Source organism: Mytilus galloprovincialis, chromosome 10, assembly GCF_965363235.1.
Source record: "Mytilus galloprovincialis chromosome 10, xbMytGall1.hap1.1, whole genome shotgun sequence".
NCBI lineage: Eukaryota > Metazoa > Mollusca > Bivalvia > Mytilida > Mytilidae > Mytilus > Mytilus galloprovincialis.
Genome location: NC_134847.1, coordinates 45,631,058 through 45,653,969, shown reverse-complemented (window position 1 = coordinate 45,653,969; position 22,912 = coordinate 45,631,058). Strand labels below are relative to the sequence as shown.

At 31.1% G+C, this 22,912-nt stretch overlaps 2 protein-coding genes across 5 annotated transcripts in view; one reads left to right on the top strand and one right to left on the bottom strand.

Annotated features, from left to right (window-relative positions):
- The window catches only part of LOC143047640 (uncharacterized), a 40,389-nt gene that overhangs the window by 2,748 nt on the left and 14,729 nt on the right, over positions 1–22,912 (top strand). The window lies entirely within an intron of this gene.
- Positions 6,473–22,911, bottom strand: LOC143047641 (fatty-acid amide hydrolase 2-like). 3 transcript variants are annotated; one of them, XM_076220820.1, is made up of 8 exons: positions 22,799–22,911; positions 17,414–17,617; positions 14,860–15,079; positions 13,141–13,350; positions 11,241–11,360; positions 10,115–10,269; positions 9,521–9,619; positions 6,473–9,032 (listed from the first exon to the last, which is right to left on the bottom strand). In XM_076220820.1, exons 2-8 carry the CDS (start codon positions 17,591–17,593, stop codon positions 8,445–8,447), a joined length of 1,572 nt encoding a protein of 523 aa, XP_076076935.1. In that variant the 5' UTR covers positions 17,594–17,617; positions 22,799–22,911; the 3' UTR covers positions 6,473–8,444. The 3 variants fall into 3 exon arrangements, with proteins under 3 accessions (XP_076076935.1, XP_076076938.1, XP_076076937.1); XM_076220823.1 differs by lacking the exon at positions 22,799–22,911 and adding an exon at positions 18,315–18,359; XM_076220822.1 differs by lacking the exon at positions 22,799–22,911 and adding an exon at positions 18,189–18,293.

Sequence of the window (22,912 nt, the reverse complement as noted above, 5' to 3'; positions counted from 1 at the left end):
CCCTAAAAATAGAACATAGGGGTAAAATGTAGATTTTGGCTTATATCTCTGAAACCAAAGCATTAAGAGCAAATCTGACAGGGTATAATTGTTTATCAAATGAAGATATATCTGCCATGAAATTTTCAGATGAATCGGACAACCCGTTGATGGGTTGCTGCCCCTAAATTGGTAATTAATTTTGTCGTTTTTGGTTATTATCTTGAATGTTATTATAGATAGATATAAACTGTAAACAACAATAATGTTCAGCAAAGTAAGATCTACAAATAAGTCATCCAGTTGAACCCTTAAGGAGTTATTGCCCTTTATAGTCAATTTTAAACAATTTTTTTGTAAATTTTAGTTATCTTTTACAAAAATATTCTCCTCAAAAACTACTAAGACACATTTAACCAAACTCGTTTACAACCATCATTAGGGTATCTAGTTTAACAAATATGTCCGATGACCCCGGCCGCGAACCAAGATGGCTGACATGGCTAAAAATAGTACATAGAGTTGAATGCAGTTTTTGGCTCATAGATCTCTGAAACCAAAGCATTTTGAGCAAATCTCCTGGGAATTAAGGTCAAGATCTATCTGCTCTGAAATTTTCAGACCAATAGGGCGATTTATTGTTGGGTTGCTGCCCCTGAATTGGTAATTTTAAGAACATTTTGCAGCTTTTTGGTGTTTTCTGTGAATATTATCATAGATAGAGATAAACTGTAAACAGCAATAATGTAGAGGAAAGTAAGAGCTACAAATAAGTCAACATAACCAAAGGAATTGATTGCTGTTCTCCCTAACACTTACTTCAGTGCTTGTGTTGATTGTTGTTCTCACTGACACTTACTTCAATGCTTGTGTTGATTGTTGTTCTCACTGACACGTACTTCAGTGCTTTTGTTGATTGCTGTTCTCAGTGACACTTACTACAGTGCTTTTGTTGATTGCTGTTCTCACTGACACTTACTTGTGTTGATTGCTGTTCTCCCTAACACTTAATTCAGTGCTTGTATTGATGGTTTTTATACGACCGCAAAATTTGAAAAATTTTTCGTCGTATATTGCTATCACGTTGGCGTCTGCGTCGTCGTCGTCGTCCGGCGTCCGAATACTTTTAGTTTTCGCACTCTAACTTTAGTAAAAGTGAATAGAAATCTATGAAATTTTAACACAAGGTTTATGACCACAAAAGGAAGGTTGGGATTGATTTTGGGAGTTTTGGTCCCAACATTTTAGGAATTAGGGGCCAAAAAGGGCCCAAATAAGCGTTTTCTTGGTTTTCGCACTATAACTTTAGTTTAAGTCAATAGAAATCTATGAAATTTTGACACAAGGTTTATGACCACAAAAGAAAGGTTGGGATTGATTTTGGGAGTTTTGGTTCCAACAGTTTAGGAATTAGGGGCCAAAAAAGGGCCCAAATAAGCATTATTCTTGGTTTTCGCACAATAACTTTAGTTTAAGTAAATAGAAATCAATGAAATTTAAACACAATGTTCATGACCACAAAAGGAAGGTTGGGATTGATTTTTGGAGTTGAGGTCACAACAGTTTATGAATTAAGGGCCAAAAAGGGGCCCAAATAAGCATTATTTTTGGTTTTTGCACCATAACTTTAGTATAAGTAAATAGAAATCTATGAAATTTAAACACAAGGTTTATGACCATAAAAGGGATTTTGGGAGTTTTGGTCCTAACAGTTTAGGAATAAGGGGCCCAAAGGGTCCAAAATTGAACTTTGTGTGATTTCATCAAAAATTGAATAATTGGGGTTCTTTGATATGCCGAATCTAACTATGTATGTAGATTCTTAATTTTTGGTCCCGTTTTCAAATTGGTCTACATTAAGGTCCAAAGGGTCCAAAATTAAACTTAGTTTGATTTTAACAAAAATTGAATCCTTGGGGTTCTTTGATATGCTGAATTTAAAAATGTACTTAGATTTTTAATTATTGGCCTAGTTTTCAAGTTGGTCCAAATGGGGGTCCAAAATTAAACTTTGTTTGATTTCATCAAAAATTGAATAAATGGGTTCTTTGATATGCCAAATCTAACTGTGTATGTAGATTCTTAATTTTTGGTCCAGTTTTCAAATTGGTCTATATTAAGGTCCAAAGGGTCCAAAATTAAACTAAGTTTGATTTAAAAAAAAATAAATTCTTGGGCTTATTTGATATGCTTTATCTAAATATGTACTTTGATTTTTGATTATTGGCCCAGTTTTCAAGTTGGTCCAAATCAGGATTCCATATCAAGTATTGTGCAATAGCAAGAAATTTTCAATTGCACAGTATTGCACAATAGCAAGAAATATCTAATTGCACAATATTGTGCAATAGCAATTAATTTTCAATTGGAGTTATCTTTCTTTGTATAGAATAGTAGTTGATAATATATGTTGGAAATTTGCCAGACATGACTATGATGTCATTTTCTATTTTTATTTGCCAATAACTTTATGTAAATAACTTCATTGGAAATTTGCCAATATAAAATGTTGCTGATGAAGCTTTTTTTCCTTATCTTATCTAAAATGTTTTTAGATAATGTATGTTGGACATTTGCCAGACATGACTATGATGTCATTTTCTATTTTTATTTGCCAATAACTTTATGTAAATAACTTCATTGGAAATTTGCCAATATAAAATGTTGCTGATGAAGTTTTTTTTTATTGTTTTATACAATAAACAATGTATATTCACTTTTACTACCAACCAATCTTTACCATTCAGTGATAACAAGCACTTTATTTTACATTTTAATATTTTATGATGTATTTAAAAGAGTAGTTATTGTTGCAAACTCCATTAGAAATTTGAATTGATATCAGTTTTGGAAAAAGGGAAACGGGGATGTGAAAAAAAGGGGGGGGGGTTTAAATTTTTCTCATTTCAGATTTCATAAATAAAAAGAAAATTTCTTCAAACATTTTTTTGAGAGGATTAATATTCAACAGCATAGTGAATTGCTCAAAGGCAAAAAAAAACTTTTAAGTTCATTAGACCACATTCATTCTGTGTCAGAAACCTATGCTGTGTCAACTATTTAATTTTAGATTTAAAAAGTTTGAAGAAGAAATCTTTAATTGTTTTGTAAAATCTTGACATTTGTTTTGTGTAAAAAAAAACCATGTAATGTCAAAAATTTGATCACAATCCAAATTCAGAGCTGTATCACGCTTGAATGTTTTGTCCATACTTGCCCCAACTGTTCAGGGTTCGACCTCTGCGGTCGTATAAAGCTGCGCCCTGCGGAGCACCTGGTTCTCATTGACACTTACTTCAGTGCTTGTGTTGATTGCTGTTCTCACTGACACGTACTTCAGTGCTTTTGTTGATTGTTGTCCTCATTGACACTTACTTCAGTGCTTTTGTTGATTGCTGTTATCACTGACACTTACTTGTGTTGATTGTTGTTCTCACTGACACGTACTTCAGTGCTTGTGTTGATTGCTGTTCTCACTGACACTTACTTCAGTGCTTTTGTAGATTCCTGTTTTCACTGATACTAATTCCAGTGCTTTTATTGATTGCTGTTCTCAATGACACTTACTTCAGTGTTTTTGTTGATCACTGTTCTCAATGACACTTACATCAGGGCTTTAGTTGATTCTCGTTCTCACCGAGACGTACTTCCGTGCTTTGTAGATTGCTGGTCTCACTGACACATACTTCCGTGCTTTGTAGATTTAGTGTTGTCACTGACACTTACTTCAGTGCTTTTGTTGATTCTCGTTCTCACTGATACGTACTTCTGTGCTTTGTAGATTGCTGTTCTCACTGAGACGTACTTCAGTGTTTTTATTGATTGCTGTTCTCACAGACACATATTCAGTGCTTTTGTTGATTGCTGTTCTCACTGCTTCAGTGGTTTTGTTGATTGATGTTATCACTGACACTTATTTGTGTTGATTGCTGTTCTCACCGACATTTACTTCAGTGCTTTTGTTGATTGCAGTTCTCAATGACACTTACTTCTGTGTTTTTATTGATTGCTGTTCTCACAAACATTTTCTTCAGTGCTTTTGTTGATTGCTGATTTCAATGATACGTACTTCAGTGCTTTTATTGATTGCTTTTCTCACAGACACTTACTTCAGTGTTTTTGTTGATTGCTGTTATCACTGACACTTACTTGTGTTGATTGTTGTTCTGACCGACATTTACTTCAGTGCTTTTGTTGATTGCTGTTCTCACGGACACTAACTTCTGTGATTTTATTGATAGCTGTTTTCACTGAAACTTACTTCAGTGTTTTTGTTCATTGCTGTTCTCATTGACTTATTTCAGTGCTTTTATTGACTGCTGTTCTCGCTGATTCTTCAGTGGATTTTTTTTTATTGCTGTTCCTATTTACTGGCACTTACTTCAGTGTCTAGTTAGTTGTCATTTCTTTTGACAGCAATATTTTCTTTAAAAAAGAAATAACAGCTTCAATACTTTTGTGAATTATAACACCCAATTCCTGACAATGAAGATTTCTTTCATGTGCTTATTTACTGATAAAATACAGCAATTTTTATACGACCTTAAAAATTGAAAATTTTTTGGTCGTATATTGGAATGAAATTGGCGACGTCGTCCGAAGACATTTGGTTTTCGCACTCTAACTTTAGTATAAGTAAATAGAAATCTTTGAAATTTAAACACAAGGTTTATGACCACAAAAGGAAGGTTGGGATTGATTTTGGGAGTTTTGGTCCCAACAGTTTAGGAATTAGGGGCCAAAAGGGTCCAAAATTAAACTTTGTTCGATTACATCAAAAAATTAATCATAGGGGTTCTTTGATATGCCAAATCTAACAGTGTATTTAGATTCTTAATATTTGGTCCTGTTTTCAAATTGGTCTACATTAAGGTCCAAAGGGTCAAAAATTAAACTTATTTTGATTTTACCAAAAATTGAATTCTTGGGGTTCTTTGATATGCTGAATCTAAACATGAACTTAGATTTTTGATTTTGGGCCCAGTTTTCAAGTTGGTCCAAAATTAAACTTTGTTTGATTTCAACAAAAATTGAATATATGGGGTTCTTCAATATGCTGAATCTAACCATGTATTTAGATTTTTAATATTTGGGCCCGGTTATCAAATTGGTCCACATTGAGGTCTCAAGGGTCTAAAATTGAACATTATTTGATTTCATTAAAAATTGAATTCTTGGGGGTCTATGATATGCTGAATCTAACCATGTATTTAGATTTTGGATATTGGACCATAATAGGTAAATGTCCAATTTAAAATTTTTAAGTATTTAAGTTTAAGTTCTTAGACCACATTTATTCTGTGTCAGAAACCTCTGTTGTGTCAACTATTTAATCACAATATAAATTCAGAGCTGTATCAAGCTTAAATGTTGTGTCCATACTTGCCCCAACTGTTTAGGGTTAGACCTCTGCAGTCGTATAAAGCTGTGCCCTGTGGAGCATCTGGTTCCATTTGTAAAGGGGCATTACTCTAGTACAGTAAAAGTTATGTCAACCAAATTCATACTTGAGTTGTGTTTAGTGGTAATAAGTATTATGTGTATGTTTCCTAACATTTTGTTGAGAAAAACTAAGGTTAAGGAATGGAAACCAATTTTGGGACATACAGATTTACAGATGGACAAGGGTAAAACTTTAAGCCCATTTTTAGCTCACTCCTTAAAAAGGACAAAATGAAGAGCATGTTAAGTGACTGGATAACTTTTTTGTCTTTAATTATTTTACTGAAATCAGTTCTATAATGCTAATGTTTCTATTTAATAAAGTGACCTTCAACTATTCATATAAAATAAATAGTGTGAAGAATATATTCTTTCCTTTCAGGATTTCCATTACAGAAGGTTATTTCTAATGAGGAAGCTGTTAATAACCTTACATTTTAATAATAATGTTGAAGTCATTGAAAATTTGATGGTTGTCATCATTTCTTAGTACGGTATTTTAAACTGAGGAAATTTTAATGCCTCTGGTGACAAAGGGTGTACATGGTCACATTCACTGTATTCTCAATCCCAACCTTTTTTGCTATGACATCACATGATTTTGTAATCTACATATCCAATTTGGATTTAAAACTGCTTTCCTTTTCAGAGTATTGGAGCTAAACTTCAGTTAATGTGGAGCTTTTCCTCCTTATTTTCATTTTCCTGTTAAACTTTATTGATATTTACTTATCTTTTTCTGTCTTTTTGGTCAAGCTTTTGTTTTGTCTTTCATCAGGGATATTTTTTATTGCAGTTCAGTGTTCTTTTCAAAGAAAAACTCAAGATCATTTTTATTTTCTGCAACAAGGATTTGTTACCACTGCTTCCGAAATTTAAAGTACTGTAATTCAGTAATTATTGTGATGTTTTTATTATTGCGAAAAATGCGACAGAATTTTCTCCATATCGCAAAAATTAAAATCTTGTTTTAGTCTTAAATGACAAAATTGCAATAATAAATGCACGTAATAATTTCTGAATTTACAATTTATAAAACTGACATAAGCACTAAGCAGTGATTGTCTTTATTAGGAATTCTGTTCTATATCAAACTTAAATAGAAATCTTATACAAGCACTAAGCAGTGATGATTTTTATTCGGATTTCCATTTTACATCCTTGTGTACACAGATAAAATAATCAAATGCAAAATAAATAATTACCAAAAAAAGAGTAATAATTGAAATTACTAAAATAAATATGGATATATATTATTGCACATAAATAAATTACCAGTTAGATATGCTGCCTAAATAATTTGTTCATACACTAAATTTATAGCTACACTATCATGTTATACTGTGTTAAAGTTTCATATTTTGTTGCTAAATCAATATTATGCATATATTATGCATATATTATGCATATAAGAACTTCCAAATTTCTGTTTCCTTTATATGGATCCAAGTAAAATGTTATATGATACCAGGTAGCATAGATATATAATACTCCTATGATGATAAAGATGGGCAGTGTTCTAGCTACAAAGTTTGAACAGGGCGCAGCGCCCGCCCATATTTATTGATGCCCGTGCCTTTTTCCTGTCATACCTCGGGCGCCCTGCCGTATCAATAGTAGAAAAATCAGCAATTTCTGTCTTTGAAATACAGGAAGTTCAGCTACCTGTGCAAACTGTCAAATTAAGTAACCCATTAAGTGCATGGCTTCTCCTGACAGCTTTGGTGTCAAACACATTGTTAATTAACACCAATTACCTTACCTTTAGGTCATACATAATTTGTGTATATCAACAAAATGAGTTTCTTCCCCTTATTTATCATCTGTTCACCATATATTCCTTAAATCTATGTTTCTTTTCGTAAAAGGATTAAATATAAAATTAATTTAATTTTTTCAGTGACATTAATTAACACGTAAAATTGCCCTTTTTTTCAATGACATTTACATGTAAAATTGCCTTTTTCTGACTAGCACCCTGCCCTTTTCAAATCCTGGCTAGAACACTGATGGGGCAACAACTGTATTCATATAATTTCTTGCTGTTTGTTGTTTTTGTTTATTTTCATCTTTATCTACACCTTATTTAATGTAAAACAAATTCAAATAACTTCATTCAGTGGGAAAGTGAACTTTTAAGCAAAATTACAATATTAATCATTTAAAATATTTATGACTATTTGGGCCATTACAAAAATGACTGTTTTTTCAGCCTTAACAATGCTTTTATTTTTACACCTTGTCTATAATAGTCTGTTAGTTTGCCTATCTCTTATCAGGTTAAAAGTCATGAAAGTAGGTTAAGGCTAGTTTCCTATGAATTTATAGTGATTAAATTGAAAATTGTGAACAGATTTATACTAAGTTATTTCAATACATTTGTAATAAGTCAATTAAATAAATAAATAATCAATAATCTAAAAAACAAAAAATGACAAGTTTTTGCTCCCTAAGACTTTTACATCACAACAATAGCTTATAAACAGTAAGCTTTAACAAGTCAAATAATGTAACTAGAATATATTTGTTCCCAAATCACGGTTGGTTCATTATTTTATTGTACTTTTTTTGGTTGAAATAGGTACAAGAAAAACACCATCATTTCCAAGAATACGTTGGACTTCCTCATCTGGTTTGTCACTAATTACAATACATTTGTAATGAACTTAAAAAAGTATCAATAATAAAGAAAAATACTGTGAATTCACTAATTTTCCTGGGTACCAAGTTTCGTGAATTGAGAAAAACTTGGATTTTAGTTGATATTTGATTTCATGGTTTTTCAAAATTCTGCATAAATTCCTATACAACAATTATAATTCGTATATTTGAATTTGTGGTTCCCGGGTTACCGCATAATCCACGAAATTTGGTATCCAATGAATAATAATGAATCCACAGCAAGACAAAATAAGACAAAATACAAATATTTGATCCCTTAGAATTTAAAATCACAACAAAAGCTTCTAAACAATAAGCCTTTCCATGTCAACAAATGTAACTAGAATATAATTGTTCCCAAATTATGACCTTGACCCAGGTTCAGTCCATCCTTTGTACTTTTCCAGTTCACAAGCCACAGCAATAGTAAGTCTATCATTATTCATAGTACTGACCACCTGCATTCCTAAAGGTAAGCCATCTTGACTGAGGCCTAATGGGACTTGTGTAACAGGATATCCTAAAGCATTGAAAATACCAGTATAGGCAAAATTAAATGGATAGAAGATAGGTTCATTATGGTATGGTGCTATTTTTGGATGCGATGGGTACAAGAAAACACCATCATTTCCTAGGATATTTTGAAATTCCTCATCTAGTTTATCACACTTTTGAGCAAACATTTGAGTTTGCTGGTCAGACATTCCGTTGAAATTTTCCGCAATCCCTAATCCAATAGCGGGTATAGTGTGGTTTGATTGTCCTACCATCCATTTGGCAAATTCTTTAAATGCATTGACTTTTCCTTTCTTATCAGCCATGTATTCACAGAATGAGGTTCCGCCTCCGGCCAACATTTTGGCGGACCAAATCTGAACACTAAATTTCAGTTCATGTATATTTACTTTCTCTACACTTACACCTAAAGTATTCTTCAAATATTCCACTGCCTGTAATGAAATAAGTCAACAATATCAATATTGAACCCCTTAAATTATACTGGTGATGTTCTAGTTAATTTTATCATTCATACAGAAAAAAAAAACAAAGAAATATGTTACATATAAACAACTGAAGTAAAATAATTTTATTTCATTTTTTTACACTGCAGCCATTGATTTATGATATCAAACTTTTAATATGAATTAAATTTGAAAATGGAGCTTTATTGTGTGAAATTTTAGTATAAATATCAGACTGTTGGTTTTCTTGCTAAAATTGTTTTCTTTTTTGTCATACTGTGACCTTATTTACCTAACCTTACAGTACTGTATAGATTTTGCTGATTTTTGAAGGCCATACAGTGATCTATAGTAACTTATAACCATGTTCTTTGGTAACTGGTGGATAGTGATCTCATTAGCAATCATATCACATGACCTTATTTTTTAAAATGTTTCTTTTAATATTGCTCATTAACAACCAAGTTGAAGCCAACCTTTATCTGAGCATCTTTGAGTTCTTGATCTACATTACTACAGAGCAAGCTTCCTCCATCATCTTCCATATAATAAAACTTTAATTTACGTACATCTACCTAAAATATACAAAAGTCAAAGGTCACTTTATGGTTTAAATAATCCTAAACAAAAGTAGACAAAAACGTATATGGTCACAAAATAATATTAAATAATTGTGGACATATTCTGAAAATTTACCAAGGTCATATCTCACAATATATTATTTAACAAGACTAGACATTCTTAAAAACATCCAAGAGGTCATAGGTCACAAAACGATACTAACAAGAGCAAACAACCCTTAAGAACTTATCAATGTACTAATAGGTCACAAAGTTATATTAAAGATCACCTCTTTTTAAAAATTGAATGTAGGAAAACCAAGTTAAGATCACCTGAAATATGACAGACAGAAATTTAAGACCATTCTATTCGGCGGTCGTAAATAAAATATTAATTTGATCATTTCTATTATATATGCCTTTTTAATGAATGACAATAGCCCTTTGAAATTTTTTTAAGCATTTGTCTATGGCAAATTTTCTTTTTAAGTATTTCTATAAAATTCTTACATGTTGATCCAAGTTAGCTTCAGATGATTTTGCTCCAGCATAAACTTTGAGTAATGGTAATAAATCTTCAGAATATCTACACATAGGTCCAGTACTTAGTAAATCTGCATCACTACCATCAGCTATAGGATACTGGCCTTCATTTGGAACTAACCCTGTAATGATAATTAGATCTTGCTCTATCCTTAGACATTAATAGCTAAAGGTATCCCATCTTTCCTGAAGCATAATGGTATTTACGTCCAGTACTTAGTAAATCTTTGAAAACAGATTTGAAAACAAAAGAAAGTTTCTGGCCTACAATCTAATTGAAGGGTGACAGTTTTAGATCAGATGCAGCCAAAAAAATTTCCCCAAGTTAAAAGATTTGTTGAGAAGTTTTCTTCAGTTAAAAAAAACATAAATAACCTGTTCTTTTTCCTAGGTAATATCAATGACCTAGTCTTTAAAGTGTTATATTCTCTCTCTAATCGACTGAGAAAAAACATTTTCAAGAAAGTAGCATAGGATGTAATAATTATTTCTCAAAATAATCAAAGGAAAAAGAAAATGGCGACAATAATAATTATATGTGAAGAGAGATAATTCTAATTTTAGACAATATTTGAAGAGTTTTGCAGGAGAGGAAAATAATATGACGTTAGTTTTAATCATCTCATGTTATCAACAATGCAGCTTTATATTTACAAATGAATTATCTCCCTTCTTTGGTTTCAAACATCACTGATGAGTCTTTTGTACACAAAACAGGTGTCTGGCCTAAATATAAAGTTTCAATCCTATGGGTATCTATGAAGAGTTTATTCACATATATTTACAAATGAATTATCTCCCTTTACATATATTTACAAATAAATTATCTCCCTTCTTTGGTTTCAAACATCACTGATGAGTCTTTTGTACACAAAACAGGTGTCTGGACGAAATATATCATTTCAATCCTGGTATCTATGAAGTGTTTTAGATATCACATATATTTACAAATGAATTATCTCCCTTCACATATATTTATAAATGGTACAATTCCTTTCAGAATATATAACAGTAATCTGTTGAACTATTTGAAAGAGTTTGGCTCATACATTTTGTATCTTATTTTCTTGCCATACAGAAAATATCCAGTTACCTTTGGAAGGTCTGTGTCCAAATATACCATTAAAGAATGATGGCATTCTGATACTTCCTCCAATGTCTGAACCAATTCCTATTACTGATGCTCCTGCCGATATAGCACAACCTTCTCCTCCTAAAACAAATAAATAAATATATGTAATGCTAAAACTTAATAATAAATATATGTAATTCTAAAACTTACAAATAAATATATGTAATGCTTAAACTTGATAATAAATATATGTAATGCTTAAACTTGATAATAAATATATGTAATGCTAAAACTTGATAATAAATATGTAGGACTCTAAAGTGCGATGGGGACGCTAAAGTACGATGGCCACGCTAAAGTGCGATGGTCTGCGCTAAAGTGCGATGTCTCTATACGCTAAAGTCCGATAGTCCGCGAAAGTATAGACGAAAAAACGTAGTTTGATTATGACGTTAACAGTCGTTTACACAAACTAAATATGTATAATATGTAACATGCCGGAAGATAAAATTGATACTGTTGACGTTGCAGTTTTCTTTGTGGTCGTCCCATTGAAAGTATTGTCGATTTTATTGAAAAGTAACGTCAGTTAAATAAAGTTTGAAGCGTAAATTATTAATTGTCGACTAAAACATCAATTTGTACATTTTTGGAAATCATAACATGTTTTTGTACTCGCTACGAAAAAAAAAGAAGCTCAACGAACTCCGCCTTTCTCTTACATCTTAGTTAAAGCTTTCGACAAATACATTTTACTTATTCCGACAATGACAAAATTTTGTATTTGCAACTGACGACTGTAAGGGGAGGTGTTTACATTTATTTTTAAAAAAAAACTGTGTGAACGATAATCTACATGCACATTAATATCCAATACCTCCTAATTGTTAAAAAATCATTTACAGGAAATATATTATTTTGTGACATCTAAATTACATTTTTAGCAATTATTACGTGGTCAGTCTTCTAAATTTAGAAACAATCACATAAGTCTACCAGTAAATCATAAATATAAAAAAGAAGATGTGGTATGGTTGCTAATGAGACAACTCTCCACAAGATAAAGCCTATTACTTGCTATGGTATACCTAGGCATACTAAGTTTTGCATATCCATGTATTAAATTTTTCAAGCCCTCGAAGCTAACCCCATTTTTACATCGCTCTTTAGCGTGCTCTACCATCGTACTTTAGCAAACAATCATCCATCGTACTTTAGCGTGAGACACCATAGCACTTTAGCGTATACCATCGCACTTTAGCGTGACCATCGCACTTTAGAGTACCATCGTACTTTAGAGTCCTACAAATATATGTAATTCTAAAACTTACAAATAAATATATGTAATGCTTAAACTTGATAATAAATATATGTAATTCTAAAACTTACAAATAAATATATGTAATGCTTAAACTTGATAATAAATATATGTAATGCTTAAACTTGATAATAAATATATGTAATGCTAAAACTTACAAATAAATATATGTAATGCTTAAACTTGATAATAAATATAAAGTTGAGAATCAGATTCTTTATTTTTAGAATAAGTAGTTGTTTGTCCAAAGCCAAAAAGGCAACTTTTTCAACAATAATCCAATTGAAGTTTACATGTGATGTCTTCAATTTCTTTATTTTAACTTTGAAATTTATCTAGCTCTGAAAATATGTTTCTAAAATTTATTTTTAATTATTCACCCTATTCGGACATCTAAAATATTCCAACCACCTACATACTAAAAAATTCAATGACACCAACAACAGTGTTTAATTGCCATGTTTGTATGCAAATCGACATAAATCTGTGAAACAACAGATCTTTTACACTTTCTGCTATGAGTCAACTCTACACATTGAAAAAAGAAAATATTGAATCCATAAAATTCAATTCAGAGAAAGTATTACTTAGTAAATTACCAACCTGAACTTCCCCCAACAATTCTGCCAGTATTGTATGCATTTTTTGTCCTCCCGTACAATCTGTTAGCCGACTCATACCACATACATAATTCACTAACATTAGTGATGATAAATGGTATAGCACCAGCTTCTTTTAATCTTTTCACTACTTCTGCATCTTCTTCTGCTACCACACCTTTCCTTATTACCAGTCCAGAGGCATGTGGCATACCTATGTAAGATAAATAAAGTATAAGACACCAGTCCAGAGGCATGTGGCATACCTATGTAAGATAAATAAAGTATAAGACACCAGTCCAGAAGCATGTGGCATACCTATGTAAGATAAATAAAGTATAAGACACCAGTCCAGAGGCATGGGGCATACCTATGTAAGATAAATAAAGTATAAGACACCAGTCCAAAGGCATGGGGCATACCTATGTAAGATAAATAAAGTATAAGACACCAGTCCAGAGGCATGGGGCATACCTATGTAAGATAAATAAAGTATAAGACACCAGTCCAAAGGCATGGGGCATACCTATGTAAGATAAATAAAGTATAAGACACCAGTCCAGAGGCATGGGGCATACCTATGTAAGATAGATAAAGTATAAGACACCAGTCCAGAGACATAGGGCATAACTATGTAAGATAAATAAAGTATAAGACACCAGTCCAGAGGCATGAGGCATACCTATGTAAGATAGATAAAGTATAAGACACCAGTCCAGAGGCATGGGGTATAACTATGTAAGATAAAGTATAAAACACCAGTCCAGAGGCATGGGGCATACCTATGTAAGATAAATAAAGTATAAGACACCAGTCCAGAGGCATGGGGCATACCTATGTAAGATAAATAAAGTATAAGACACCAGTCCAGAGGCATGTGGCATATCTATGTAAGATAAATAAAGTATAAGACACCAGTCCAGAGGCATGGGGCATACCTATGTAAGATAAATAAAGTATGAAACATCTTGCTCATTATTAAGTTCTATCTTGAACATTCGTATTAAAAGCCAAAACATTTGCATTTTATATATATGTATATGATTTGATTTGATTTTTTTAGTTTTAACGCCACTTTTAAGCACCCCTTTTTGGGCTATTTCATTGTGGGCAGTTTTTATTTGTGGAGGAAGCCAGGTTGCCCTGGAGAAAACCACTGATTTGACTATCCTAGTCAATTAACATTGGAGTCAAGTGCACCTGCACAAGCAGGGGTTGAACTGACAACCTCAGTGTTGACTGGCTAGTGATTACAGTAGTGACTACAAAATAATGTACTTAGACCATTCGGCCATCAAGGACCTTTTATATGTATGACCTCATGTTATTAAACTTTTTTAAAAGGAAGGACAGGGCCAGGGTGTTGTACAGAGATAGTCTTTAAGGCAGCTTACTGTATGAATCCAATTAAATTTGCTTTTATTTTTTATGTGAATGCTTTTAATAATTTTCTGTAGTAATTGATGATGAAATACTTTCTCAGGTAGCATTTCTTCTTTATTAATTTTTCAAATGTCTGTCTGTTTTCAATGCCAATATATATCTAACTGTCCTTTGTCGTTGGTCTTGAAAAAGCCCAATAATCGTTGACTATTGGGTTTTTCGTTTTTATTTCCTGTATTTCTTAAGGCAATGAATTATATAATGTGAAAAGGACTGTACTATTCATTTATTGATAATTTTGTAGTATTCTGTGCCTATTATGTAACATTATTTGTTTTACCTTTGACCCCAAAAGCTTCCTTAGCAGACAATGGAACACCCAGAAATGGTGCATTTACAGCAGAATATTTTCCTTGACCCTCCTTTTTATCCAAAATATCATCCACTTTTTGTGCATCCTTCAAAGCTTCATTGTATCTTTCACCTATGATAGCATTGACAATGGGATTAATTTCTTTTGCTCTGTCAATGTAAGCTTCCATTACTTCTACTGCTTTTACCTGAAATATTTAGTATTTTTTGATAACTTATAAAAAAGAAGCTAGCTGAAAAATAATATCTGCTTACAGAATATTTTAGGTCCAGGATTAAAAAAGATAAAAATAGGAATAAATGACTTTAATACCTTTTCCATTAAGACATTCACTATTTCTAAATAACGAAAAATAAATATTTCTTTGAGTAGTAACGAAAGTAAAAGAGAACTTAAATTTTATTATGTAATAAGGTGTTTTAAAATGGTAAAATAATAGTTGTTCATTAATGGTTATTTTTCTATACAATGTAATTTCTACATTTTCAAAGGACACTGATTCATTTCGCAAAATATCTTTCAAGAAATTACATAAGTCATGAACAGTTCAGTATAACTTACAATCAGTGTTTGTCGTAAAATTTATGAGAAAGGAGCATCTTGAATTTGTACAATTTACTGATTTGGTTATTTTTGTCATTGGATTGCTGTTTCATTCACAGTTAGAGCTTAATACCAATTTTAAATATTAAATGTGCAAACACAACATCGTTCATATAGGTCATCTTCTAAATTTAGTTTTTGATAAGATTATTTGTTATCTGGTATGGTTTTTCACCAGGAATGAACAATCTTATCTGATCTAATCAAGATTGATTTACAAAATATCAATGTATGCTTCTATGGGAGACTGTTTCCAATTTTATCAAAATAGTGAATACGATTTAGGCTTAAAAATTTAAGATTTGTTTCAATTTTTTTCACACATGCTTATCCTTTCAGTACAAATGTATTGTAAATTATCCTGATTTAGAGTAATTTCTCGCAATTTGATTGGCTTATATTGTCCTAATAAATTTCAGTACAATTTTTGTATTACGTCAATAGGAATTATCTCCCTTATTTATTACGTCAATTGGAATTATCTCCCTTCTACCATTGATCTAATAAAAAATTAAAAAAAAAGATTTATTTTAAATTTTTAACAGGTTTAGATTAAATATCTTAAATATATTTGGTTGATTATTGTACAAATATTGAATTTAAAAATAATAATATGTAATATAACAAAATCAGGATAAATTCGTTACACAGTGTTCAATTGTCCTAATACGGAATTTATCGGGTCAATAAAATTCATATCGGGTTTGGCTTCGCCTCACCCGATATGAATTTTATTGACCCGATAAATTCTCGTATTAGGACAATTGCACACTGTGTAACTAATAATATCCTCACAAATGGTCATAGATTTAAAGAAAGTCAAATATTATTGAAAATCTATGAAGTTATGTCCCATTTTTTCAAATTATAATGTAATCACTATATATGACATATGTATCGGGAAAACACTAACAATAAATAGGGAAAAATAAGCATTTTTGAAAAGAAACCTATCATAGTTAAGCATGTGACTATATCATACTTGAAAATCAATTCAAAAGCCTGTTTTATTTATTATAATACATCTTATTGGAAAAGTTGTATTCAAAAGCCTGATCTTGACCCTTTAAAAAGTGTTTCTAAAAATAAGATAAAATCAGTACATATCCTTTTTCCAGGAAGATATTTTATGTTGTCTTTACTAGAAATGTTATCTATTGATATTACAAGTAAGTAATCAATTTTCGTTTTTACAGAAAAGAAAACTAAGGGTGTTAGAATTCATGACAATTGAATTAATTTGATCTTCAGACAGTTTTTAAGAAGATTTTTTGGTTTTTGGTTTTTGGATTTTTATATGTTATTATCTAAAAACAAGAATGTGCTGTTAGTACACTAATGCCCATCTTACACTATTATTTTCTATATTCAGTGGAATGTGAAATTCCAATAAATTGTGTGAAATACGGCTTAAATAATCTATTCCTGAGATATGAAATCCTCAGTATTTCGAATTATAAATACTTTTGCAAACAATAACAAGAATGTGTCCATAGTACAAAGATGCCCATCTTGCACTTTCATTTACTATGTTCAGTGGACCGTGAAATTGGAGTAAAAACTCTAATTTGACATTAAAATTGGAAAGATCATATCATAGGGAACATGTGTACTGATTTTCAAGTTGATAGGACTTCATTTTCATCAAAAACTACCTTGACTAAAAACTTTAACCAGAAGTGAAACAGACTGACAGAAAAACTGAAGAATGGACGGACAGACAAACGAAAGGATGCACTGACCCAAAAAACATTATGCCTCTAGTTGGGGCATAAAAAAGAAACAAAATTAGTGCAGTTTGTTCAGTGAAACCTGGTTAAACCGAATCCTGCAAAAACCGAAAACATCGGCCAAAACCGAACAAAAAATGTTTGGTTTAGCCAGGTTTCACTGTAAATTGAAGTAGATCATAGCTCACCTCTTTATTTCTAATCATTTTGGCAATTCGTGTAGCACTGTGCAAACATAGATGTTGTCTTATCTTTGGAACCTTTTCTGAATCGCCATAGATAATGTTGAAGATAATCTTCAGCACTGGTTTCAGTACCAGCCCAATCAAAAACAGGAAAACTCTTATTACCTTCTCAAGTAAATGCATTTTGGGTTGTCTTGTTCTCTTAATCTGTGTAAGATAAAGATAAACAACAATTATTTACCAAAAGGACTTTTAAAAGGAAAAATCGATTTTCCACGTCACCCCAAAATATGTCATGAGTATCATTGTCTATTTTATTTTATGATCTGATGCAAGTCCTTTGTTCATATTTCCAATTTTAAATGTTCATTGATTAAACTTTGTTTGTCATATGATTTTTACTGTGCCAAAAAGAAAATACATGGGTCAATGTCTATATTCTTTAAATGATATAACTGACAACATGACAAATCTTATCATAGTGATATGTATGTCATTAAATTTCATATCACTCCACTATAAATAAAATACACGACTTTTTATTTTTGAATATTACAATAATATATAAAAGATTATATAAGTAAAAATTTAAACATAAATACATTATAATGTTAAAAATATTTACCTGGAATGATATAAGTTTAAATGTTCGCTAAATTAAGCCTTGCTAGTCATGGTGATCATTGAACTTCGATCAAAAGCGTAACAGGAAATTTTTACACACAGTAAATTTGCTAAGTGACTTTTCATTTATTAGTTTCAATCTATAAATACTAACCTATATGTCAGCACTTTTATTTGACGAAAAAATAAATCCTTCTTTTAAATTCCTTGTTAGAAAACCCTCATTTTAGCATTTAAAAAAATTAAAATTCAATAATTTTTGTATATGAAAAACACTTACTAAAGGTAGGTTTGCTTCAAAAATAGAATAAATATTTCTATTTGTATAATACGATTCTGTAGCATCCGTAAAGGAAACCACAGTTGTTGTAAATAATTTTTACAAGCCAACACAACTACATGTACAAATCGCTTAATATTAGTTTATAGAGAAATTGTATACCTCGTTTTCTGTTCAGTCAATAATTTCTAGAACTAAAAGGGAAGTTAACTAGATTTAAGCTTGTATTGTAAGAGACAAGAATAGCAAAGATTGAGAACTTTTGTTATAAATCATAGACCAAAAAAAATTTAATTCTAAAAAATTGTAAAAATTCCTTTAGTAAAGCCTGTTGAAGGACAGACTGGTCTCTTGGGGGGGCCACTGTAATTGTGCTAGTTTAGAGGACAAAATCCTTTAATGCCATAAAAGTTGGCTTTAAACAGTCATTGACAATGTTTGCAATGTTGATAAGTTTTTATCAGTAGAGTTGTAATCCTGACAGAATTTAACCTCACCAAAGTATTATGTCCTCCTTTAAAACTGCAACTGTGGTTTTTATCAAATATTTTATTTTAAATGGTTAGTTGCATTATATATAGAGAGCACCCATACAATGCCTCAAAACTTAAATTTCATTTGTACTTTGCTCAAAACAGGATAGATTCAATATATGTACTTGGCAAAACCTCACATTCTACATGTTTTCTATATATTTGTGCAATTAAATTACAAATACAATATTATAACAATGTATAGACATTAAATATATGCATGAATTTTAAAACTAAAATCCAAAGAAAATATACAGCAGGTTCACAGAAGATTCATGTCCTTCTTTTAAAATTGTAACTGATTATTTTTACTCATGATTTCATTTGAAATATTTTAAAAGTTGTATAGACATGCATGAATTTAAAACACAATAGTGTCTCTTTTGAACAAAACTAAAGGTCCCTTAAGTTTGCAAATGAAAACTTGCACACTTTTTAGAGATTTGTATGTCATTAAAAAGAAAGAGTTAAAACAACATCAAGATGAAAATTAGATCTTAAAAATGTGTTGTTTGAAAGTCTTCTTACAATATTGTAATAACTGATATTGGTTTGGAGGGATTTTTAAAGTTCATTACAAAAATGCTACCATCAAATCCTTAGTTATAAATATGCAGGGCCTTACACAGAATAATATCTATGTGTGTCTATGGAAAACAACCAACCAGAAAATTTAATAGATATTAGAAAATGTAAAATTTATGATCCTGCACAAACAGGAAATATTTAATAAAAGTCTTAAAGATTTGTGCAAACAATACTGAACATAGTGAAACAAATGACGATTCAAGTGCGGAAATAATTGTCAATTTTTTTCTCAATTTGCAAAACATGTAATACAATACAAGTTCTTTGTTTTAAAAATATCTTGCTCATACAAGTATATTACTTGTTTCTGCAGTTGATTTTAACAAAATAAGTTAGTAACCAATAATAATAATATGGTGTAAATTTCATTCTATGTTTATGCATGGTTATTGTTGAAGATGGATAACTTTTTCATTAATTTCATTCTGTGTTCATGCATGCTCATTCTTTTAGATGGATGACTTTTTTTATAGTAATTTTTGTGTTAATTTATTACAAAACTGATGTCTGAGTCAAGCCATTGAAAGTTTATTCAATGTTGTGCCCGCCCAAGATTTAATAAAGGGTTGAATATTTAAATACATGACAATTATGATTAATCTGCCCACATTATTTATTTTTTTTTATGGTGGGAGCACTTCCTATCAAACAGGTAGTTAGAATGAGCCTCTTGTATAGGTCACTATTTTAAGTTTCGTGATAAATGAAAAATTCTACAAATTGTAATGAATTATATGACAAGGTTGCTGGTTGAATCATAGAATCTGATTAATATCAAAAGTAGGTATTTTTTTACAAAGGCCACTAAAACCATAGTTTTAAATGCATCAGACCTTTCAAATTGTTTTATCTCTCCATGAAATGGTGTTATCATGATAGCAGTGGGTATATTTTTTTTCAAATGAAAGGGTACATATTTTTGCTATTCAAAATATATGAAAGGGTGGAGGACTGGATTTTTCAGTTGCTCACCACTACTGTAACATGATCAGAGAAATCACCAAGCTTTATTGGCCTATCTCAAGCCAGGAGCCTGAAGTTATGACTCAAAAGTGTTTTTCATTGGTATCTGTCTTTTAAAGTTGTTTTTCATCTTATGTTATTTCTTAAATGGGCCCTCAGTTTTTTTCTATTATATTGATAAATATTTTGTTATCCATCTGAGTTATATATAGCTTAGTTTAACAATTAAACGATATGGATTATCTTATATCATTGACTTTCAATTGCCAACATCCTTGTCTTGTGGTTTTTTTAAGTGTCTTATTGACAATCATGATATATCTTTATTTTAATGATACGAATCAATTTAAAGTACTACACTGTCACTGACTATGTGACAGTAACTGTAAGAACCGGGATTTGCTAAGGTTAATTTTTTAAAACAAGTGATCAATTAATATGGGTAAACAACACTCTTTCAGCAGTTTGTTGATCTGTATACTAGTCACTGTCACTAGTTAAATAACAAACATCGCACAAAATCCCTTAGTTTTTTAATGAATTGTTCAAGAAAAAAAGTGATAAAGTGATTAATTCTATATTGAAAAAAAAATTATTCAAGCATGACAAAAAAAAAATGTGGAAAAGTAAATATCTGAGTGAATTTTCTAAGGCCAAGGACCATAAATCTGCACAAAATTGTAAGACTGGAACAAAATTTGGAACTGATCTGTAACTTGCCATGATAAAACAATATACAAATACCAAATTAATATCTTCCAGCAAAAACAAAAATTGTGGAAACTGATTTGCCAGACCGACGGATGGACAGAGGAAATATTTCTAAGTGCAAACCTCAAGTCCCCTTCAACAAAAAAGGTGCAAGAAGCTTCTTTGTGTGTTTAAAATGTTTAAAGTGGAGGTTAAAATAGTTAATGAATTTCAATTCTTCTTCTACTCCCCAATAATGAAAGTTTATAATAAAAAAAAACCAACTCTCTAATTTATATAATAAACGTACTATATTATTGATCTTTGTATTTGAGAATAACTTTATTTTTCACTAAGTTTCTTGATGTAGCAATACAAAGAAACTTACTTATAGAAAGGATTTATTTTTAAATAGATTTATATTAAGTACTAGATTATAAATCCTTGACTTATAATGGTAGATCTGAAACAAGTTAAGGTTCATGTGGATGCTTTGGCTAAAATGTCTGCATTTTCACCTCAAAATTTACTCGAGTACAGACAAACCTGTGCACCTGGAAAAGTTTTAAGGCATAGCATGCCCTAGATAAAAAGAATACAAATGCATTGTGTGATTTAGAAAATTTATAACTTATGGATTTTGCAGCACTTGCACTTTTTTTTCGTCTCTGCAGAAGATGATTAACAGTTGAGTTTCTCTTGATATGGTCCACTCAGGTACACAGTTAAATTACCAATTATTTTTAGTTATCTATTATCCATCTATTGTCCATGTCAACCAATACAGCTCACTTCAATTATTACCTGTGGGGAAGTTCTCAAACCTCTTTCCCAACTTATTTTATTTTGGCACCTTCTTGAGGAATGAAAAAAGAGCACAACAAAATCCATAAGTTATGAATTTTTCTAAATCTTAAAACATATTTGAAATTTATTTATCTAGGGCATGCTATGCCTTAAAATTTTTACCGATGCACAAGTTTGTTTGTATTCTAAGTAAATTTTGAGGTGAAAATTCTGCCATTTTATGTAAATTAAGCTATATATACATGATATAGGGTCCGCATGAAGTTGAACCTTAACAATATCAATGATGCCATAATATATATATATAAATTTTGTAGAACCTTAAGTTCATAGGCGGATCCAGGAGGGGGGGCCTGGGGGGCCCGGGCCCCCCTTTCATTGGAAAAATTTGGTTGATTATATAGGGAATCATTGAAGCATGACTGGAGCGGGCCCCCCCCCCCCCTTAGGTCAGTCAGCGGGCCCCCCTTAGGAAAAGTTCTGGATTCGCCACTGAAGTTGGAATAAACTTTTTTCATAAGTGGGTCAAGTTGGTTAAAAAGAGTAGGATATTGTCATTACATTTGCTGTTCAACAAGCCAACTTATGTCTGTTTCTCTTTTTCAAGATCAATGACAATATATCACAGGTACTTGTTTCTGTCAATATGGGGTTTTCTATCCATACCCGTATTTGTTTCTTTATATTTTTGTCACATGCATAAATAGCATAACATCACAACATAGAAAAACACACGAGAAAATAAAATGTTCAGTTAGTTGGAAAACGAAAGTAGAATTACTATTACCATTATCTCCCCTTTTCTAATTACGTATGATAATTTTTGTAATGTTTCTACGTTTTTGTCGTACTAAAATTTGTGTATGGTGATCTCTTCACAATAGTAACAATGAACTAACGTACTATTTTGTTGTCTGAACGTCCTTCTTAATCTTAAAAGATGTACTTTCTTTTTGAGCCAAGTCGTCCTAGTTTTTAATTTAAAATTGAATATACTCGGAACTCCTCCAGAATTAT